Here is an 18,157-nt window from a genome sequence, read left to right on the forward strand (position 1 = left end):
GTGGACAATTAAGGCTGGATCCACTTCATGATCTTGTGGCCAGTGGATAAGATTTAGACAGAAGGCACATCCCTAACAGCCATCTTCCCTCAGTAAATTTTTGGTGTCTCAGCTAAGGAAGAGAGTCATCAGTCAGCTAAGCTCGCAGATACTTCAGAGAGAAAGAAAAGAGAGATTAATACAATAAGAAGAACCCAAACAGAATAGTTTCTTCTGATCCACAGGACCAGTATAGCTAAAAACTAAGTGACTTCCAGGAGTCAGCATTTGCAACCTACCTACAGATTGCATGCAGAAGATAAGCAGACTCATAAAATAATTCGAAATTGATGAAACACACCACCAGAAAGCATTAAGAGGAATTTGTCTTATATTCCATGGAAGAAGTCTTCAATTAAGAATCAGTCTTCTAACAGATCCAACAGGAGTAACAAATGGAAATTAAGCACCAAGACAATGACAGAGCAGAAAGAAAAGAGTTTAGTACGAAAGTGTGGATGTTTGATTATCTTGGGACTCAAGTAAAAATATTGTGGTTGAGAGTGCTGCCCTTAAGGAATGCAAGGTTGAACAGAAAAACCAGTGTTGAGAATAAGGACAAGGAAAGTCCCTCTCAGACAGCCTTCATTCTTCTGCCAAAACACCAGAACAATTTTTGCAAGTGATTTTCTCAGAAATCTTTTATGCTACAGTCATGTAAACACACTGTGTTTACACAGTGTGACATAGGAAGTTGTAACTTGTATCATGTTCATGAGAAAAAGAGCACAGCACCCAAGCCAAATAGCCTGGAACAAACAAGGCAGAAATAGACCAAATAAAAATTTCCTGAATTTTCACTGACTTTCTTCTCACTAAATCTTGCCAGTATACCAGGGTATCCTTTACTATCTGCCTCCAACCACACCAAGTACCAGGTAGGGACACCTCTGGAAGGTAAATAACAGAATCCAGAACACACAGCTTAAAGGTCTTCAAACAAGCACAGTTCAGCTTGATATTATCATCCACACAGCTCTAAAGATGGACAACTTGCTTAAGTCCTCTAAAAATCTAAAGGCTTGTTAATTGCTTAAAGTGATTACAGGCAGACTACCCTCCAAATAAGCTTTGAACCCTCAGAATATCTTAGGCTGTTTATGATCTATCAGCTCTTCCAGTGGCTTAGACAATTTAGGATGTTACAAATGTTTGGAGTAGTGCAAATTGTTTATGCCTTCTAAGGCTTTAAAACATCTTAAACTGCTACAAGAGAGCCAAAGTCACTCTTAAGTAGTATTTGAACTTTCATTACTGTTTTAGCAGAAGCTAACATTGATGAAATAGGCTTGTTTTGTAGATATTATGCCAGTAAACTAAACCATGAAAATACATCTAGAATGGGAGAAAGTAAATCAAAATAAATGCTTAAAATTAGCAAGCATAGCAAATGATTATTTTTAATAGAACATTGGAATGTGCACACACAAAGTTGCCAAGCTCCAGAATCAAGATCTTGGTTTGGTCAAGTCTCAGTGAGATCCACAGGGCAAGCAAAGTTTTATATTTTTAATCTTCAGCAGCTTTGAAATTATCCAACTAAAAAGTATTCTGTTTAGCATACAGGGGAAACTGCCTCCAAAAAAAAAAAAAGGAAAAAAAAGGAAAAAAATCATCAAGAACCCCAAATTGCAATTATTACTCCAATTATTCACAGTTTGTAGACATGAAGTTACGACCATTTGCAGACAGATTTAAAATAGGGAACAAAAATGAAAAAAATAAAAAAAAATTGGCTGTTTTATTTGCTAGCTGGATTCATTAGCAGAGTCCTGCTGGAAAAAAACAGGCATAAGGGACACCAAATAAAACTCCCCAAATAATATGGATTAAAAACTGGAAAATTAAAGAAAATCTTATTGGAAAGCCAAGGAAGTAAACAAGTGAACAAGGAAGGTCTAGTATAGATCTGTGGAGAAAAAAAAGGTTATAAGACAGGCGGGGAACTCGTGCTGCAAGAGAGGGAAAAGACATTCTAAAAATAAACATGAGGAAAATGGCATTAGAATGGAAAAAGGACTATTCGTTAGTGAGGCTAACGACAAAAATCAATGATGTTTCAAAGTGGACAAGATATTGAACTCTCTTCTCTGAAGTCTCCACTTCTGAAATATCCAGGGGTACTTGTGTAATTAGGGAGTAAGAAATATGCCAGACATAGCAGCTAGTTGCACTCATTTCGTATTTTTTTTAAGAAGTTAACTTTTTGAGTCATTTGCACCTGTTTTTTAATACATTTCAAAAAAAAAAAAAAGAGGAAATGACAAAAGGGCAAAAGAGTCAACTTAGCAGCACTCTTCAAAAAGAAAGCCATACTTAAAACTGACTATTATTGTCTTCTAGGTGTAACTTTTATCTTTAAAGAGAGTAATATAACAAATAGAAAAAAGAAGATATATTGAAACAATGAAAGAGTGAGCCATATGCAGTAGGCAGTTAGTAAAATAATTGCTTGCATGAAATTTAACTGCTTTTGAAGACAGAATTAGAAAAAAGTACAGGAAGAAAAGGTGGCAGGTGTGATCTGAATAGATGTAACTGAAGCATTTGGTAACTGTTTTTAACAGCACGTGGCTGTGCTCTTACAAAGAGCTCTACTGAAACTGAGAACTAGTTAGGGCCTGCAGATGACCAGTGATGCAGAACACAAATTGGTAAATACCAGGCTATGATTTCTTAACACAGAGCTCTGTACCGAGTTCCCTTTCTCATGTGCAAAATAAGTGTCATTAAGGAGTCAGCCCTACAGTATATCTTGAAGAATTGGGTGAGGGAAATGAGCTTGCTAGTAACTGAAGACTTAAAGCAGCTTTCAAAATTTATCTTTAGGAATCATAGACATATTTAAAAGGAATTTTCTGAAGGCAACTTTCACCTAATGCCATCAGTCATCCTGGATATCCCATTCACATATAAAAAGGGAAAAAAGAATAAAAAATGGTATTGGAATGGAAATACTGTTTCAAGCCTCCACATTAGCAGTCTACTCCTGCAACTGCAATGACCAAGCCTCTTGGCACTGAGGTTACCTAGGCTTCCTTGCAGTATTTGGAAATAATTAATTTAGTTTATCTTAAATGCAAGAATGACTAAATCCAAATGTATGCTTGCAGGATGCATCTATAGTGCAAAATAGGCCATCTTTCCTTCTTTTCAGTCCTTTAATCAATCAAAAGCATCTTTTATCCTCCTTTAGACAATTCAATGTATCTTGTGGTTAACAGGCAGCAGAAGTGCAGGACACACATTCACTTCCTTCTTAAAGGCCCTGTGCAGATGCTGCCTTTCAAAAGGCCATTTGCTGGGAGGACTCAGACATAAATAGTATCTCCAGCTACCCCAGTTAACAGTTGTGAGAACATTTCCTATGCAGGGCTGCTAACATCCCTTGGTTACACATGAAGGAAGACAGTTCTCCTTCTGTCTCCTTGTTTACTCCATCCTCCAGAAGCTATTCTTAAGAGGCAAAAGATGTAGCTTATGCTGCTGGGGGCATCATGGCTGGAGGCTGCAGAGCCTGAGGAACTGTGCCAGCCAGCAGGGAGACATGATGTGCCAGGCAGCTGCATAGATTACCACCTCTTTATCAACACTGATAACTAGATGTAGACACATTGTCCCCATCAGTAGATGGGAGGATATGCTATTCTCAGAGAAAAAAAAGATTGGCACAGACAGACAAATGCAGTGATCGCTTGCAAAGCATAGGAATTTATCATAAAGATAATTTTCCTAGAATAATTTCATGTGAGACAGATCTCACCCCAAAGAATTAAAATATGCACACTGAATCAGTTGAGACTCTCCACACCTACTTCCCAATGAGAGAAATCTAAGGAATGCTGCCTCTGAACCAGATGCATCTTCAGGGGTATATTAATTCCATTACCAGAAGCTCTGACAGCTGAAGAAATCCTTCCTCTCTTGTGGATGCCTGCATTAAAAAGCTAGCCTTAAACAAGGTGTTTCAAGAGCTTGACATTTTCTCAGAACAGTGAGGTTTCTGTAACAGTATTTGCAAAAGCATGCAAGCACTGATCCCTTCCAGAACCTGCTTCTGAGCACAGGAGAGAGGACACTCAAGATGAAACAACAAACAATTGATATTTGGATCCCCTGCCTTTTTCCCATGGTGTTCCTCCACAAGCAAAGACAGCAAAGGGCAGCATGCAGTCCGCTCCTCACTACTTTTGGTCTCACCTGCTTATGTTTTGCAAGACAGTTCATGTTTGAGATGCCCCATCAGGAATGTTTCTGAAGGGGAAAGCTCTTGTTGGGATGTGACAGGATAGGAAAGGTTGTGAACATTAAGAATCAAGTTCCTTTTTAATTCAGTAGAGGTGTTTCTACCATACAAGACAGACAGAGAGGATTTCATTCCATGATGCAAATCCAAAGATTCAGAAACAGAATCAAACCTTGATGTATGCAGAGTCAAGAAAGGGAGATTTACTGAAGATTATTACTGCTCACAGTTACAAAGGATGTCAGGTAGAATGTAGCAAGAGAAAAACATCCTTGGGGAGGCTAAAAAAGCCATAGCAGCCATGCAGGAAAGTCAGTGTGCAGCAGGACAACAGAGGAGTGGGGGAATTCACACTGCTGTATCACCTCCTGTGATGGACCTCCAGGCCACAGTTGAGTAGCACATAGTAGCTCACTTCGTTTCCTAAATGGAGCACACTGCCTCACGTGGTATGCCTAAAGTGATTCCTGTTTATATCTGACATGGCTCTTCCACTGAATATCACTGTTATCAATTTAGTGTCTTGATTTAGCTCAGTGGTGCCCACCCTTGAAAACATGGCAGCCTTAGAGCCTTTCAATACCACACTTCTGGACTGAACACAAATTCATCTTAAAGCTAAAAAGCACAGATTACCATGGGTTAATCTGAAGCCATGTGGAAGCAGACAGCAGACTCATGATCTAATGGGTATGCAAGTCTACCAGTTAGCAACCTTCACAAGAGTGAAGTACAAGACCCTTGGAAAAGAAAAAGGCTGTCACAGCCTCATAAAGACTGCAACCTGTTCCCAAGCCACATCTGAGCTAACATTCTTTTATCAGCAGGATTTGCCTGTGAACCACAGACCTGAGTCCTCTTGCTCCAGCTCCAAGATCAGACTTGTGAACAGTAAATAGTTTCTCCTGTCAATCACTTGTAGAGGAAGTTACTTCCAAAAGCTGGGTTCCTACTGCAAAGGAATCCAGTCCCCTGGGTTCTTTCACACACACCATTCCTCAAAGACTTAGATTCAGAGGGTAAAGTACACAAAGTTTTTAACAGGCCACAGAGACCTGCTTCCTTCCAAGACACCTGCTTCCTTCAGAGACCTGTGCTCTCCTTCCGAGAGCACAACAGCTCTGAGAGCCAACCTGTCAACACCTATTAAGATGGGAACCCTGGATTTAAAATACCAAAACCTGCCTCATGGCTCAGCAGCTCAGTCTCATCCTCAGTCACAGGTATTCAAGTCATACACTTGTCTCTGCAAGCTGAGCTGCATTTCCAAATAGCTGAATCTTTTGCATCCACCCAACAAACATACAGGCTATTGCAGAAATCATCTGGTTGCCACCCTCCTCTAATTTGCAGTCACAATCTAATCAGTCAATTTGTGCCTCTTTGCTCTATAATAAAAAACCCATATATTTATTTATTTATTTATTTATTTATTTATTTAGTTATGTATCTAGATCCAAACTGCTAGCCCCATTATCCCAGTGGGGTATGCAGCCAGGTGGCAATATGCTCACCTGGATGACAGCTGAAATATTTTCATTTATATTAGTGTCGGAATAGTCACCATGGATTCACCAAAGGGAAACAAATCACCCTTAGCCAACCTGATTGCCTTCTCCAATGGGAATACTGGTTAGATAGGTGAGGGAAGAGAAGTGGGTGTTGTCTACCTCGACTTCAGCAAGCCTTGTAACACTGTCTCCCATGTTATCCTCACAGGCAAATGGGAGCTGCAGGATGGATGTGAGGATGAAGCAGTGGATTGAGGTGGCTGAATGACAGGTCTCAGAGGGTCATGATCAGCAGCACAGGGTCCTGCTGGAAGCCTGTAACTAGTGGTGTCCCCTAAGGGTTAATACTGGGCCCAGTACTGTTTAGTTTATTCATGAATGACTTAGATGAAGGGACAGATGCCTCCTCAGCAAGTTCAGTGATGACACAAAGCTGGGATGGCCGATATAACTGAGTGCTGGGCTGCCATTCAGAAGGACCTTGACAGGAATGAGAGATGGGCAGAGAAGAACTGACTGAAATTCAAAAAAGGCATGTGCAGGTCCTGAACCTGGGAACCTGCATCAGCACAGGCTGAGGGGCTGATCTGCTGGAATGCAGCTCTGCGGAGAAACACATGGGGGTCCTGGTGGCCAAACTGTCCATGAGCCAGCAGTGCCCTTGTGGCCAAGAAGGCCCCACAATCCTATGGTGTACTAGAAAGAGCTTTAACAGCTCTTTGTCAGGTCAAGGGAGGTGACCCTGCCCCTTTACCCAGCCCTGGTGAGGCCAAATCAGGAGCATTGTGTCCAGTCCTGGACTTCTAAGGACAAGAGAGACATGGAGCTCCTGGAGCAGGTCCAGTGGAGGGCTACACCAGTGACTAGGGGACTGAAGAGAGGGTGTCAAGAGGATGGAGCCAGGCTCTTCCTGACAGTGCTGACCAACAAGCAATGGGTAGAAACTGGAACACAAAGTTCCACCAAAACAAGAAGAAGGACTTAACTGTCCAGGTGACTGAGCACTGGAACAAGTTGCTCAGTGAGATTTCACTATCTCCTTCCCTGGAAATACTAAAAAGCCATCTGGTCACTATCCTGAGTTATGTGTTCTAAGGGATACTGCTTGACCAGAGGTTGGACTAGATGACTTCCAATGGTCCCTTTCAACCTTGACCATTCTGTGATAGACATTTAAACGGTTCTTGCTTCTCGGATATTTATGGAAGGCTATATAACCCCCTCCTTATCTTTCCTTTTTAGCCCTGATAAAGACTCCACACTGAAGATTTTCTTAGATAAAATGTTCCCCTGATCCCACTATCAAGTGCTCTATGCTACTGTGCAAGTTAAAAGGCAAATTTTAAACTATTCCAGCTTATATATCTAGGTTCCTCTACACCCATATTAATATTTTGCCACCTCTCCTGTTAAGCATCTTGTATTTCATCCTAGAACAAAATTTTTTCTTACAGCCTCATGTATTGATGGCTTAATCACCTACAATCACCCAAAACCTCAGGTCTTTCTCCTCCTCCGTCATTTTATCTACTGAACTCAGTGTAATTAGTCACTAAGTGCACTTTGTGCTGTTAAATTCTCATTTCTATAGCTCCAAGCACTTTAATAGCAATCTGATTCCTTTGCAATACTTTGATTTTTCTCTGCAGTGACAAAGCTAATGTCACATCCTCAGCAAATTTATTCAGTGCACTCTTACCAGCTATTTGTGTAAATAGTATTAATCAACCAGTTCCAGAACTGCTTTTTTAAAGAAGCCAAATGACCTCTTTTTTGACAGAGTCCAGCTGTCAATAAAGTTGTATTCTTTCCTTTAGCCAGGACTTCACCCACTCTTTACCTGATCTAATTCTAATTCTTTAGAAATTAACTAGATTTATTGTAATTCCAATATAGGAACTGCCTTACTAAGCCACAGATATGTTAGACTTAGACCAAATCCCTGGCTGAGCCTTTAATTAGAAATAAAACCATAAAATTCTCAAGGACAGGTACACAACCTACTATAGTCCACTCCAGGCAAATTACAATGCATTTGATCCCACTTTACATGTTTGGCTTTTTTTTTTGCCTACCTTCAAAATGTACCCTATAAATTTGTGTACTGAGATTACAATAATGGACTGACAACATAATATGACCTTGCCATTTCAACTTTTAACCAGTGTTTCTTTTGAACACTGCGAAGACTACTTGCATAGCATCCTATTAAGAGTCCACGGAGTTTCAAGTTAGGCCTTTTTTTTGTTTCCTTTTTTTGGTCAGCTTGTACTTCCAGTCTACTCATTTAAATCCTCTACTTGAGGAACAGCTGCTATTTCAATCTGTTTATATGACTCCTGTAGTACTTGGTTTCAAATGCCTCCACTGCATATGGGAATTAAGAGCCAGGGAATTATAACAGTATCTGCTGTTTGCTACTGACCACAGCTTTCTTTGCCAGATTAGAACAGTGGTGGGGGGAGTCAGTAGTACAGTGTTTTCCTGCTGTTTGCTAGACTATCCTCCATATATCAATTATCAATATATCCTCCTCTATCAATTGCTGAATCCTGCATTTAGTATTTGTCTTCCACTGTATTACTGTGCATGGAAACCACACAAATATTTTTCATTTTCTCCCTCACTGCTCAAGTTAAAGCCAATACACATACCAATCTCAAAACAAGTTTATTAAGCCAGGAACTACTGAGATGGCATGTCAGGATTTTTCCTTTCTCTAAGGATCTGTCAAGTAGATCTGGAACAGACACCACAGCTGCAAGCCACTTCTACTCTGATAGAGCCTCCTTCACCTTTGTGTTCTTATGTTAGTGCCTCAATGCAAATTATACAGCTCAGTGAGTATCTACACCTTCATGCTGAGGATAACAAAACACTCTTGACTCTTTTTAGTCTATAAAATGGTGCAGTTGAGAACAGAACACATCAGGTGTCCTGCTCCAGAAAGAACCCACCAGACCATGTGATGTTTACAATTATCACCAGAGGCATCCAATCCACCAGCAGGAAACCTGCTGAAGCATTTTTGTCAACCCCCCCCAATAAATCTCCCACCTAATACAGCCACCTTGTTTCATGTTCACATACAAAACACCTATTTTTGTTGGAATAGTGCATAATTAACATGGTGAGCTAAGAAGGTTGCACATGGATGTTGCAGAAGGGCTGATTGTGCTTCCATAACATACCATAAAAGTGTTCATATTGACTCTTTAATTAGTGAGGTGCCAAGAAGAGACATGCCTTTCAGCTTTGGGGTGTACTGCAAGAACTGGAGTGGAAATCTAATGTGGGGTGTGTGAAGCCAGGACAGCTAGATCAAGCTTGACTCTGCAGCATTCAATCAAAGAATCCATCCTCAGGGAGACTTCATTTCCCTGGGTTCTCATCCAAGTTCATCTCACGAACCATAATCAGCAAACTAAATCTTAACCATTTTTCTATACCGAAAATAACTTAGAATATTCCCAAGTTCAAGAAATGAGCCATTATTCCTGAATAATTCTGCTTAGAAAATACAGCAACTGTTCTTAAAGAAATCCACTTATCCTGAAAGAGAGTGATTAGAGCTTATTCCATAACAGTATCTTATAGAATTTCATGTATAAATAAGGTCTTGATGAAAGATTATGTTCAAGAGAACAAGAGGGCTGTTTGAAAAGCACTGCCATTCTGTACTACCAAAACTGGTCCAATCTGATTTCCAACCAGACTTCACCAGAAGGCTGTGGTGAATTAGTCACTGTTACAATTGTATGTATTTATTCTGATTTCAGCTAGTGATTCTAAACTGACAATATGACTCTCCTCAAGCACCACATGCCTGATGTCATGGCACAACAGATGGATCATGCATGTGGTATGATCACCAGCAGTGCTGTAAGTTCCTAGCTGCCAGCTTTTAAGTTCCAAGGAACTTCAACATGTGAAGCACAACCCAAAAGAATACTAAGGTAGTTTACCACCAGGAAATAACTGAAGCAGAGAAACTCCTTAAGTGTCCCCGCAGCATGAAAGAAATGTGGTCCCAAAAGAACGTTTGGACAACACAATGGAAAGAAGGGTTTCAACAAATTAAGATGCAGACACTCCCTAGGAACACTGAAAGCAATATGTGTCACTGTCATCATCTGTGTCAGACCACAACTAAACTAGCTTGTGCTGAATTGTAAGCTTACAAAAGGGGCAGTACACCTTTCACAGCTCTATACAAATGAAAGAGAACTGAAATGTACATGTCACATCACTGGACTTTAGGTGAGGACACCAAAATAATTCACTGGCTTGCTCATAATCATGACAAAAATCTTTGCAGTTCATAGAATCTCTTGCTTGAATACTGAAAAAAGTATTTGATAATTCTAGGTCAGCAACTTTCAACCTGGCTGGTGGTCTTCAAGAAGTCCTTGAAAGCTGAGGAAAGGTCAAATTTCCTGTCACTGTAAACCTTCAGAAATCTATAAATCCACAGAGAGTGAAAGACACTGCACTAGTCATATGAGAAATAAAGGATCCAGAAATCCTAGTAGGACACGGGAAATAACCTGAGCTAATGAGCTGCACTTCAAACACTCTCTGAAGTTCACCATCAGCAAAACAAATACTGATTGTAAGAGACTCAGGTAAACACTGTGGCAGTCCAAAGGAAGCATCAGGTACTGGGGTTTTAGGATGCCTCAAGCACAAGAAAAGCCATGTTATCCCCACCACCTGAGAACAGAATGGCTACAGCAGTTACAGCTCCATGTAGTGCCCCTGTAAAGCACTTACTCTGGTCGGCAAATCACCAGGTCCCCTTTGTTGGTGCCGTATGCCAATCCCAGGCCAGGCTCGGGCAGCCAGCGAGCAGAGTTTATGCTGACGTGTCTCCTCTGGTCGGCAGGCATCGGGTACAGAACGTTGAAAACTCTCTGGAACAACAACAGGAGATTACTTGACAGGACAACACAAGGCAGGAGAGACAAGGAGGCTCAAACAAATTTCCTCATATAGGGGAGGAAATAGCAGTATAGGTGGCCATAGAGATATGTCACTTTACAGGATTGCAGGCAATCACTTAATCAGCAGTGAGAGTAAGCAGCTGCTAGAAATGCACATACATGTGCCCTTAAATCTTTAATAGGCTGGCTGGCACACAGCTGTGAGGCATCCAGCAACCCAAACTGGGTATAGTGACAACAATCCATTTAGCCCAAAAATATGACACATGGAAATCATAAAAACAAAGCTATGGGAAATAGAAAAAGCAGTATTGAATCAGTTTGGCTACTTAGAATAGAGAGGGACAAGATGCTTCAGTGTACTGGGCCATTCAAGTATCAGGACTTTGGAAGGGTAGGACTGAAAACTGCATTTACAAGACCAAATCATTAAGAGAATTTCTTCAAAAATTTAGCTAGTACACTGTCATTACCGTAACTAACAGACTTTGAATCTGGATTTTCAATGGGATAAATCTAAGTGAAAGACTAGATTTTCTAGTGGGCAAGCATCCAACCTTCACAAAACATTTCCTCCAGACTCCACAAAAAAGGGGATGGTGGTGAACCAGTGAGCAGGGAAGGGAATAATGTTATGCTGGAACAACAGGACGAATTTGATGGGAATGCACATCAACCACTACTGCACTGCTGAGGTGACTTGAAGTAAATAATTAGAAGTCATTAGGATGGTACTTATCAGCTATCTTAACAAACTGGGGCCATTATACTCCATAGCTCTGTTGCCCACTGCATATCTTGTCTGTTTGACAATTTAACTTGAGAAGCATGAGTCAGGGAGTACTTAACTATGTGCCCTCCAATAGCTAGTACCCAGAACCTTCATCCTGAGCATTCTCTATGGACACAAAGCAAGTCAGAGCAAAACAATATAGCTGCATTATTTGCCATCACCAGTAACAAATTTAACTGCTCCTCTGAGGAGGTCACATTAGATGAGAAAAAAGGATTTCTCTGTATGGCAGAAGCTGGCCACTCTTTGCCTTGGCTGTATCACTCAGCAGTTAGTGCATTCAGAGAAGCTCAGCATTTGGGCAGAAGGAACAGGTCTCTAGGGGTTTAGCTATGTCTTACCCATCTCTGTCATGTCAGTCCCATTCCCCTGCCCTGCCTTGCTTGCTTGAGGCAGCAGGGACGGAAGGGCAAGGGGAGAAATAGAAGGGGGGGAATCAGCTGTACAATGGTTAACACCTGTTACCATGGAGATTAGGGTGCACTCCCAGATGGGAAGATTGGATTTGGAGGAGGAAGGAGGGGAAAGGGAGGGGTCTGCCAGAACCAGGAGCATAAATTCATAAAATAAGCTTTCTGAATCTCTCAAGACTGCAAGGGTCTTTCATCATATCCTTTGGCAAGTCAGAAGCAGTCAGTTTCTCTTCTACTGAGAATGACTTTGTCACATCTCAGGAAGCCACCACCTTCCTGGGCTAGCAACAAGCTCTCCCAGCTGGCAGGTCAGCTTGCACAGCTGTTCTCCCACATGCTGCATAACCAGCCACACCAAGGCAAGAGACTTGCTGGCTACAGCTGAGCTTTACTGCTTTTACTGCTTTGCAGTAAACAGCACCCCATGGAAAATGCTCCTCCAAGGACATGAGTCTGGTTTTGACAACCTGCAAGTGCTGGCTGAGGGCTGAATGTCAGAGACAAGATAGCTTTAAAATTCTGCATCAGAATAGTTGCTTCATCATTCCACTCCATTCAAATCTAAACAGCTTGTCACGCTGAAGAGCTCCCCTCCCCTGCTGCTTCCCACTCCCACGCTAATGGGACAACTCCATGCAGTGTTAAGGGTGATGACATCGGTGCGTGTGGTAATTAGTACATAAAAAGAGAAAGCAGCTGTACTGGCATAATCACCACTCACAGCAGTAACCAGGACCCAGCTAATCAATCTGATGCAGTCATACAGACTGTCTGTTGCAATTGCATCCATTAACAAGACCCCCTACTCTATACACAGAGTGGAAAAAAAATTTAAGTTCTTTCAACATCAGCAGGTCCTTCTCTTCAAAGAAGGTCAGAACTCTGCCAGGAAGCACTATTTGCCATAGATCACAGCTAATTCCTTTTGGATTTTTTTTTTTGTCTTCTTGTTTTGATTGTTAAATCTTATAAAAGTTACTGAGATATTTCAACCAAAGTAGCCAGCCTGAAAACATACCACAGACTCACCACACCTCTTTGCTGTGGATTGTTCAGGCTTTGCAATTCTGAACTTCTAGGAAAAATGCTCAGGTTACAACAGGAATCCTACATAAACACAACTCTCCAGCTTCTAGGTGAAGTGATTGGTGCCAACCCTCAAAATCTTAAAATTAACAATACAGATGCATAAAGCTGATAATTCAAGAGTTTCTTTTTATTAGGGCTGGTCCACACATTAACTGCAGGCCATGGGTAACAGCCATGTTGATGGCCAAGGGTTCAGTTTGGAAATGCTGTTGTAAAAGTGCAGCGATTGATTTTTAAAGATGCCCATCATACTCCCAGAGAGCTTATTTTTAATAGTGTGGCACTTTCAGTTACAAGATATCGTATTGCACCACACCTTAGCAGCCCATAATCACCATCAGCAGTCACAAAAAGCTTCCATGCTCTTCACCATAACCAATGTCAAACTTGCTCTTAGCATCACTATACTCCCAATTCAATAATACATGGCCACACCATTAGACATGGCAATTCAGCATTTTAGAAAGTTGACAGCTGCCTTTATGTCCAAATGCTCTTCTGAAATAGTTTTGAATGGTATGTTTCTCTAACAACAAACACTGAAGTCTGAGGTGTGTGAGCTTCAGAACATACCTATGGAAGCTTAAGCCCTAGGAGGTAACACAAGTATAGCAAGCTGTTCTCTTCTTGCAACAACAATAACGTATAAATATAATTTCAGTACACATGGCAGGTCCTACTCCTTCCCTTTAGGGCCCCATGATCCAGCCTGAATTACACAAAGCAGTTGCTTGACCTGTAGTTATGTTTGTAGAAAACTCTGTCTCTGGTGATCTTTCCACACTCCACCAAGGATTCCAGCAGTCTCCTGTCATTTCAAAGAGTCCATCTCTCCTTGAGTTCAGGGCATGTCAGAAAGGTAAAAAGCCTTTGTCTAGAAAAACTAAAACTGTCTAGGTAGCTAAACTTCCACACAAAAGGCAATTTGTACCAAGGGAAAGCAATAGTCACTAAAGAAACAGGTTGGTTGCTTCCATTTTGCATCTCTGTAATCAATCATGAAGTGTGGGGAAAGATTTGGTTGATTTTTGTCTGCACTTTTCTATTTCCAAAAACTGTACTAGAAGCAACAACTTATCTCTTTGGTGCATCTTTTCCATCCTCATTCAACAGGAGTGGGCATGTACATCATGCACTGAACTCTCTAAAGCTGCTTTCATTGCTTCATAGCCACAGGAAAAGAGAGCTCAAAGAAAGCAGGGCTATAATGCATGAAGATAAGGAAAAAATAGGTCCTCAAATTATTCAAACAAGCTGCATTTGGAGTGCAAAGGCCACCTCAGGCCCACTGTTGCTGCTTCCCCTCCAACTTGTCATTGCTGTCACATCAGTACTGTCACAGCCACTAACTTAGGTATTTACTTATGGCAGAGTGCCAGGAGAGGCTGCATGACAATCAACAGCCTCAAGGAATCTTTCTCAATGATCTCTTCCTCAATGTCAAGCTGACAGGCCCAGGGCACAATACATAAGCATAGAGCTAGACAGTTAATTTATACCTGCCCTGGAGAGGTAAGAAAACTTTTTGCTGGAAGTCTCTCCTACATCCTCATTATTGAGCTAGTCCTTCTGTCTTCCCCTCCCATTCTGTACTAGGGAAGCTGCTGCTTTTTACTAACAAATTAAATTCCACCTTCCCCCCCCATTTCTGGGATGTGCCAACACTAGAAAACTGGACAGAGCAATTGCCAGGATGCTGTCAGTCATCAAAGCAGCAGCAGGCTGCCCCAGGTCTGTGCTCCTGCTGCCAGCTGGCCACGGTGCTGCACTCGCCCGATCCAGGCGGCGCCGTGCCTGGCCAAAGCAGAGGCAGGGCATCATCTGCACAGCCACCGCTTTGCTCAAGGCCTTCCCACCTCTAAGGAGAGCAGTGAAAAGCAGGGGAGTGCTGAACACCTCTTGTTTGGCAGAGTGAGACCTTTCTTCTCTCTGGCACTCAAGAAAGAACAAACATGTTTTGAAGCTGGAGAAGAGAAAGTTTTGGCACAAGCAGTAGGAAAACTCAGCAGGAACTCTTGCTTTTTATCTTTTTTTAACTCAATAGAGACACTTCTGCTCTCGACTAGATGCATCTGCCTACGAGATGCCAATAAATTTCAAGCCATTACCTTTGCTTAGGCCAAGCAGTAAGCTGGCTATTAGATCAGCCTTGATAAGGACTCCTGGGGGGGTGGGAGTGCAGCTGTTGTCTCCTTTACATGGGGAGATCCTGCCATCCCTGAAGCAGATAAGGTGGGTTTTTAAATCACAAAAAAGCCTAAAACATAATTATGAATTTTCAACTGAATTATATTTCAACCAAAGGCTGAGAGACAATGAAAACACACAGGGAAAGAAATATCTTTAGTTAAACACTAAAGAAACCTCTTGGAGGACTGGTAAAATACACAGTTTTGCAGCTACTCTGACCTGGGTTGCCAAGGAAGAGCTTCAGACCATTTATCTATGCTAGATGAGTATAACTGTAAGGGCAGCCAATGAATGTACTTCTCACCTCCACAGATGCAAAGTTTGTTTTGGTAAACAAAGTGCTCTTCATGTGAGTACAGGTTATACTACCAATGCAGCCCTAAAATCACAGCCACTCCACAACACTGTATTAAGTTCACTTAAAGTACATCTCCAAGCAAGTCCTACATATAGTCTGAAACTACTCAAAGAGCATTAAAACAAATGCAGAAAATTATGAACTCCAATTGTATTTGCCAGAGCAGCAGATAAGATGCAGTGAGAGCATGAAGGCATAAGCAGAGCAAGTTTGACTTAATTTTTTTTTGATTGCAAGAACCTTGTTAAGAGATAATTTAATTTAAATTAATTATCTTTTTTTTTTGCCTCCTCCTAATACTGTGTTACCACTGAAAGACCTTACCTGACATTTGTATAATGCCAATGTGTTGACTAGCTTACCTCTGACACCAAGGTATCAGGTAAGTTTCTATAAAGCATCTACCACTCCACTGAATACACCACATGTCCTTAGCCAGTAATCCTGAATCACTGACTTCTATTATGCATTCAATTAGTTGGTGTTTTTTGAAGGCCCAGAAGCACCATAAGAAAAAGACATTCTAACCTGATCTCCTTAATAAACAGCACAATATTTTGGCTAACATTACATTTTTTGCTTTGCTGTCTATTAATGAATTTCACAAAATATGATGAAATTCAGGTTTAAGACTTGCACTGTTACAAACTCCAGAACCCTCTGCAGCAAAATTCAAGCCTAGCTTGTCTAAAGCAGAGCAAAGCAAAGTAAAACAAACACTCTTTGGGATAACTAACTGATTGCTCAATACATTTATTAATAAGACAATGTATACCACCAGCATTTTGAAACATAGAAAGTCTCCCCTTTGTTTGGAAGGAGTCTCTGTGCCTATATGCAGATGCAGAGAAAAAGGCACCTATTTTCCATGATGAGATGGGGGAAAAGATTTGCTTTCTTGCTCCCAGTCTCTCCCTGTTAGGCAGGTTGGTCTATGCTGCTCAACCCCTCCCCCACAGCTGATTCCTGCTAACAATATACACATCTTTCCAATAGACCTTCCCTGTTAAAATGGAAGAAGTGAAAAATAATGCACTTATCTTTTCGGATTTGTCAGACCTATCCTCAAATGGATTTTATCGTCCAGTGCTCAGCACAAATAAAATTTCTTTCAACTCCATTTATCTTCCTCAGATGCAATAGGATTATATAAAAAATTTTTCTTCAGTCTTTACCAATATAACAAACCTCTTTCTGTCTTTTTCTGCACCTGTTTTCCATGCAGAAAATCCTAGCTTTGCTTTCTGAGCCACAGCAATTTAAATGAAAACTCTTAATTTTCAACAACTGAAACCTTTCTGTGGATAGTTGATCCAATTCCTAAAACAGGCTAGCACCAGAAAATCCTGTTGGATGGATTGCAAAATTTTCTGCAAACATAAAAGATTCTTGGTTCTTCCTGATCCTGGTTGATTACATAATTTATTGCTGATATTTCAAATTCAGAGAAGTCTCATTAAAGCTCACCTAATCCTTTCTTTCTTTAGGTGAGTTCTTCACATTATCAGCTGGTACTTTATTTCACAAGCCTGCCATGCAACTACTACATTTAAAATTAACTAATGGGAACAAAGTGTTACGAAGAAATGGATCATCTCAGGTAACAAAGCTCTCACTCAGGAAAATAACACACTTGCAGTGAAGTGGCTTGTTATTTTACTACCTGTCTTTCAAACGCTGTAAAACCAGGGTAATAGCTCCAAAAACCTCCTTAGGGGACTGGTCCAAACTGGGATCTGAAACCGAGGGTTGAGTAAGCAAGAGAGCAAAACAATTATCTTTTCATTTGCACATGCAGATGGTTGGAAAAGATGAAAGGAGAGAAACAGGAATGCCAAAGGGATTGGAGTGGCAGAAGACAGATACACGTGTATGTATATTCAGCAGAGATGCACAAAAAAACTGAACTGTGCAAACAGGACTGTATCCCACTGCTGCTCTCTCTTCCAAAAATCACCAACAGCTCTCAGTGCTGCATCCATCTAATAGACATACCGCCATTTCTCTGGCAAAAGGAACGGCAACATTTTTTATATTTTTGCCCTTAACTCAGACTGCAAACCAAAACCAGTATCTGTGAATTCCTCATTAAATGTCATGCTGAGACTGTAACAGCAACATCTACAATATGTTAAAAATCCAATGACAAGAGCAAAGGATTTGTGCACAGCTGCCATTCCACTCTGTTCTCTGTCTGCTGAGCCTCAGTGGAATGGTATACAAGATCAAATGTCAACAATATGTTGATGACAGAGCTACATGCATCCTCATCTAGGTGAAAAGAGGCTGACATCCAGCTGCCTACATGTCTGGAAGGAATAAATACAAGAGGAAAGAGTTGGTTCAAATTTAATTAAATGAAGATAGTAGGAAGACGTACTGGAAAAAGTTTTTGCGAAATAGCAAACAGTAATTTCTTCTCAGCCCATGCACAGTTCAATACAAATTGGTAAGAATTCACTTTGGCTCCCTTCCAGCTAAATGACTTGGGCAAGATGATTGCACATAAATAATCTCATATGTAGAATCATGTTTGCTATAATTTCTTAAATCTGGTTAAAACTACGTACCAAAC

The 18,157-nt window shown here is 40.9% G+C and overlaps 1 protein-coding gene across 3 annotated transcripts in view; it reads right to left on the bottom strand.

Annotated features, from left to right (window-relative positions):
* Positions 1 to 18,157, bottom strand: part of AMBRA1 (autophagy and beclin 1 regulator 1) — a 127,395-nt gene that overhangs the window by 17,803 nt on the left and 91,435 nt on the right. For all 3 annotated transcript variants that reach the window (XM_071427429.1, XM_071427428.1, XM_071427430.1), the window contains one exon: positions 10,570 to 10,709. In XM_071427429.1, coding sequence (XP_071283530.1) covers positions 10,570 to 10,709 — 140 coding nt within the window. The remainder of the gene's footprint in view (positions 1 to 10,569; positions 10,710 to 18,157) is intronic.

This window comes from Agelaius tricolor, unplaced genomic scaffold (assembly GCF_023055355.1).
Source record: "Agelaius tricolor isolate 1412-34295 unplaced genomic scaffold, bAgeTri1.0.p SCAF_5, whole genome shotgun sequence".
Classification (NCBI taxonomy): Eukaryota; Metazoa; Chordata; class Aves; order Passeriformes; family Icteridae; genus Agelaius; species Agelaius tricolor.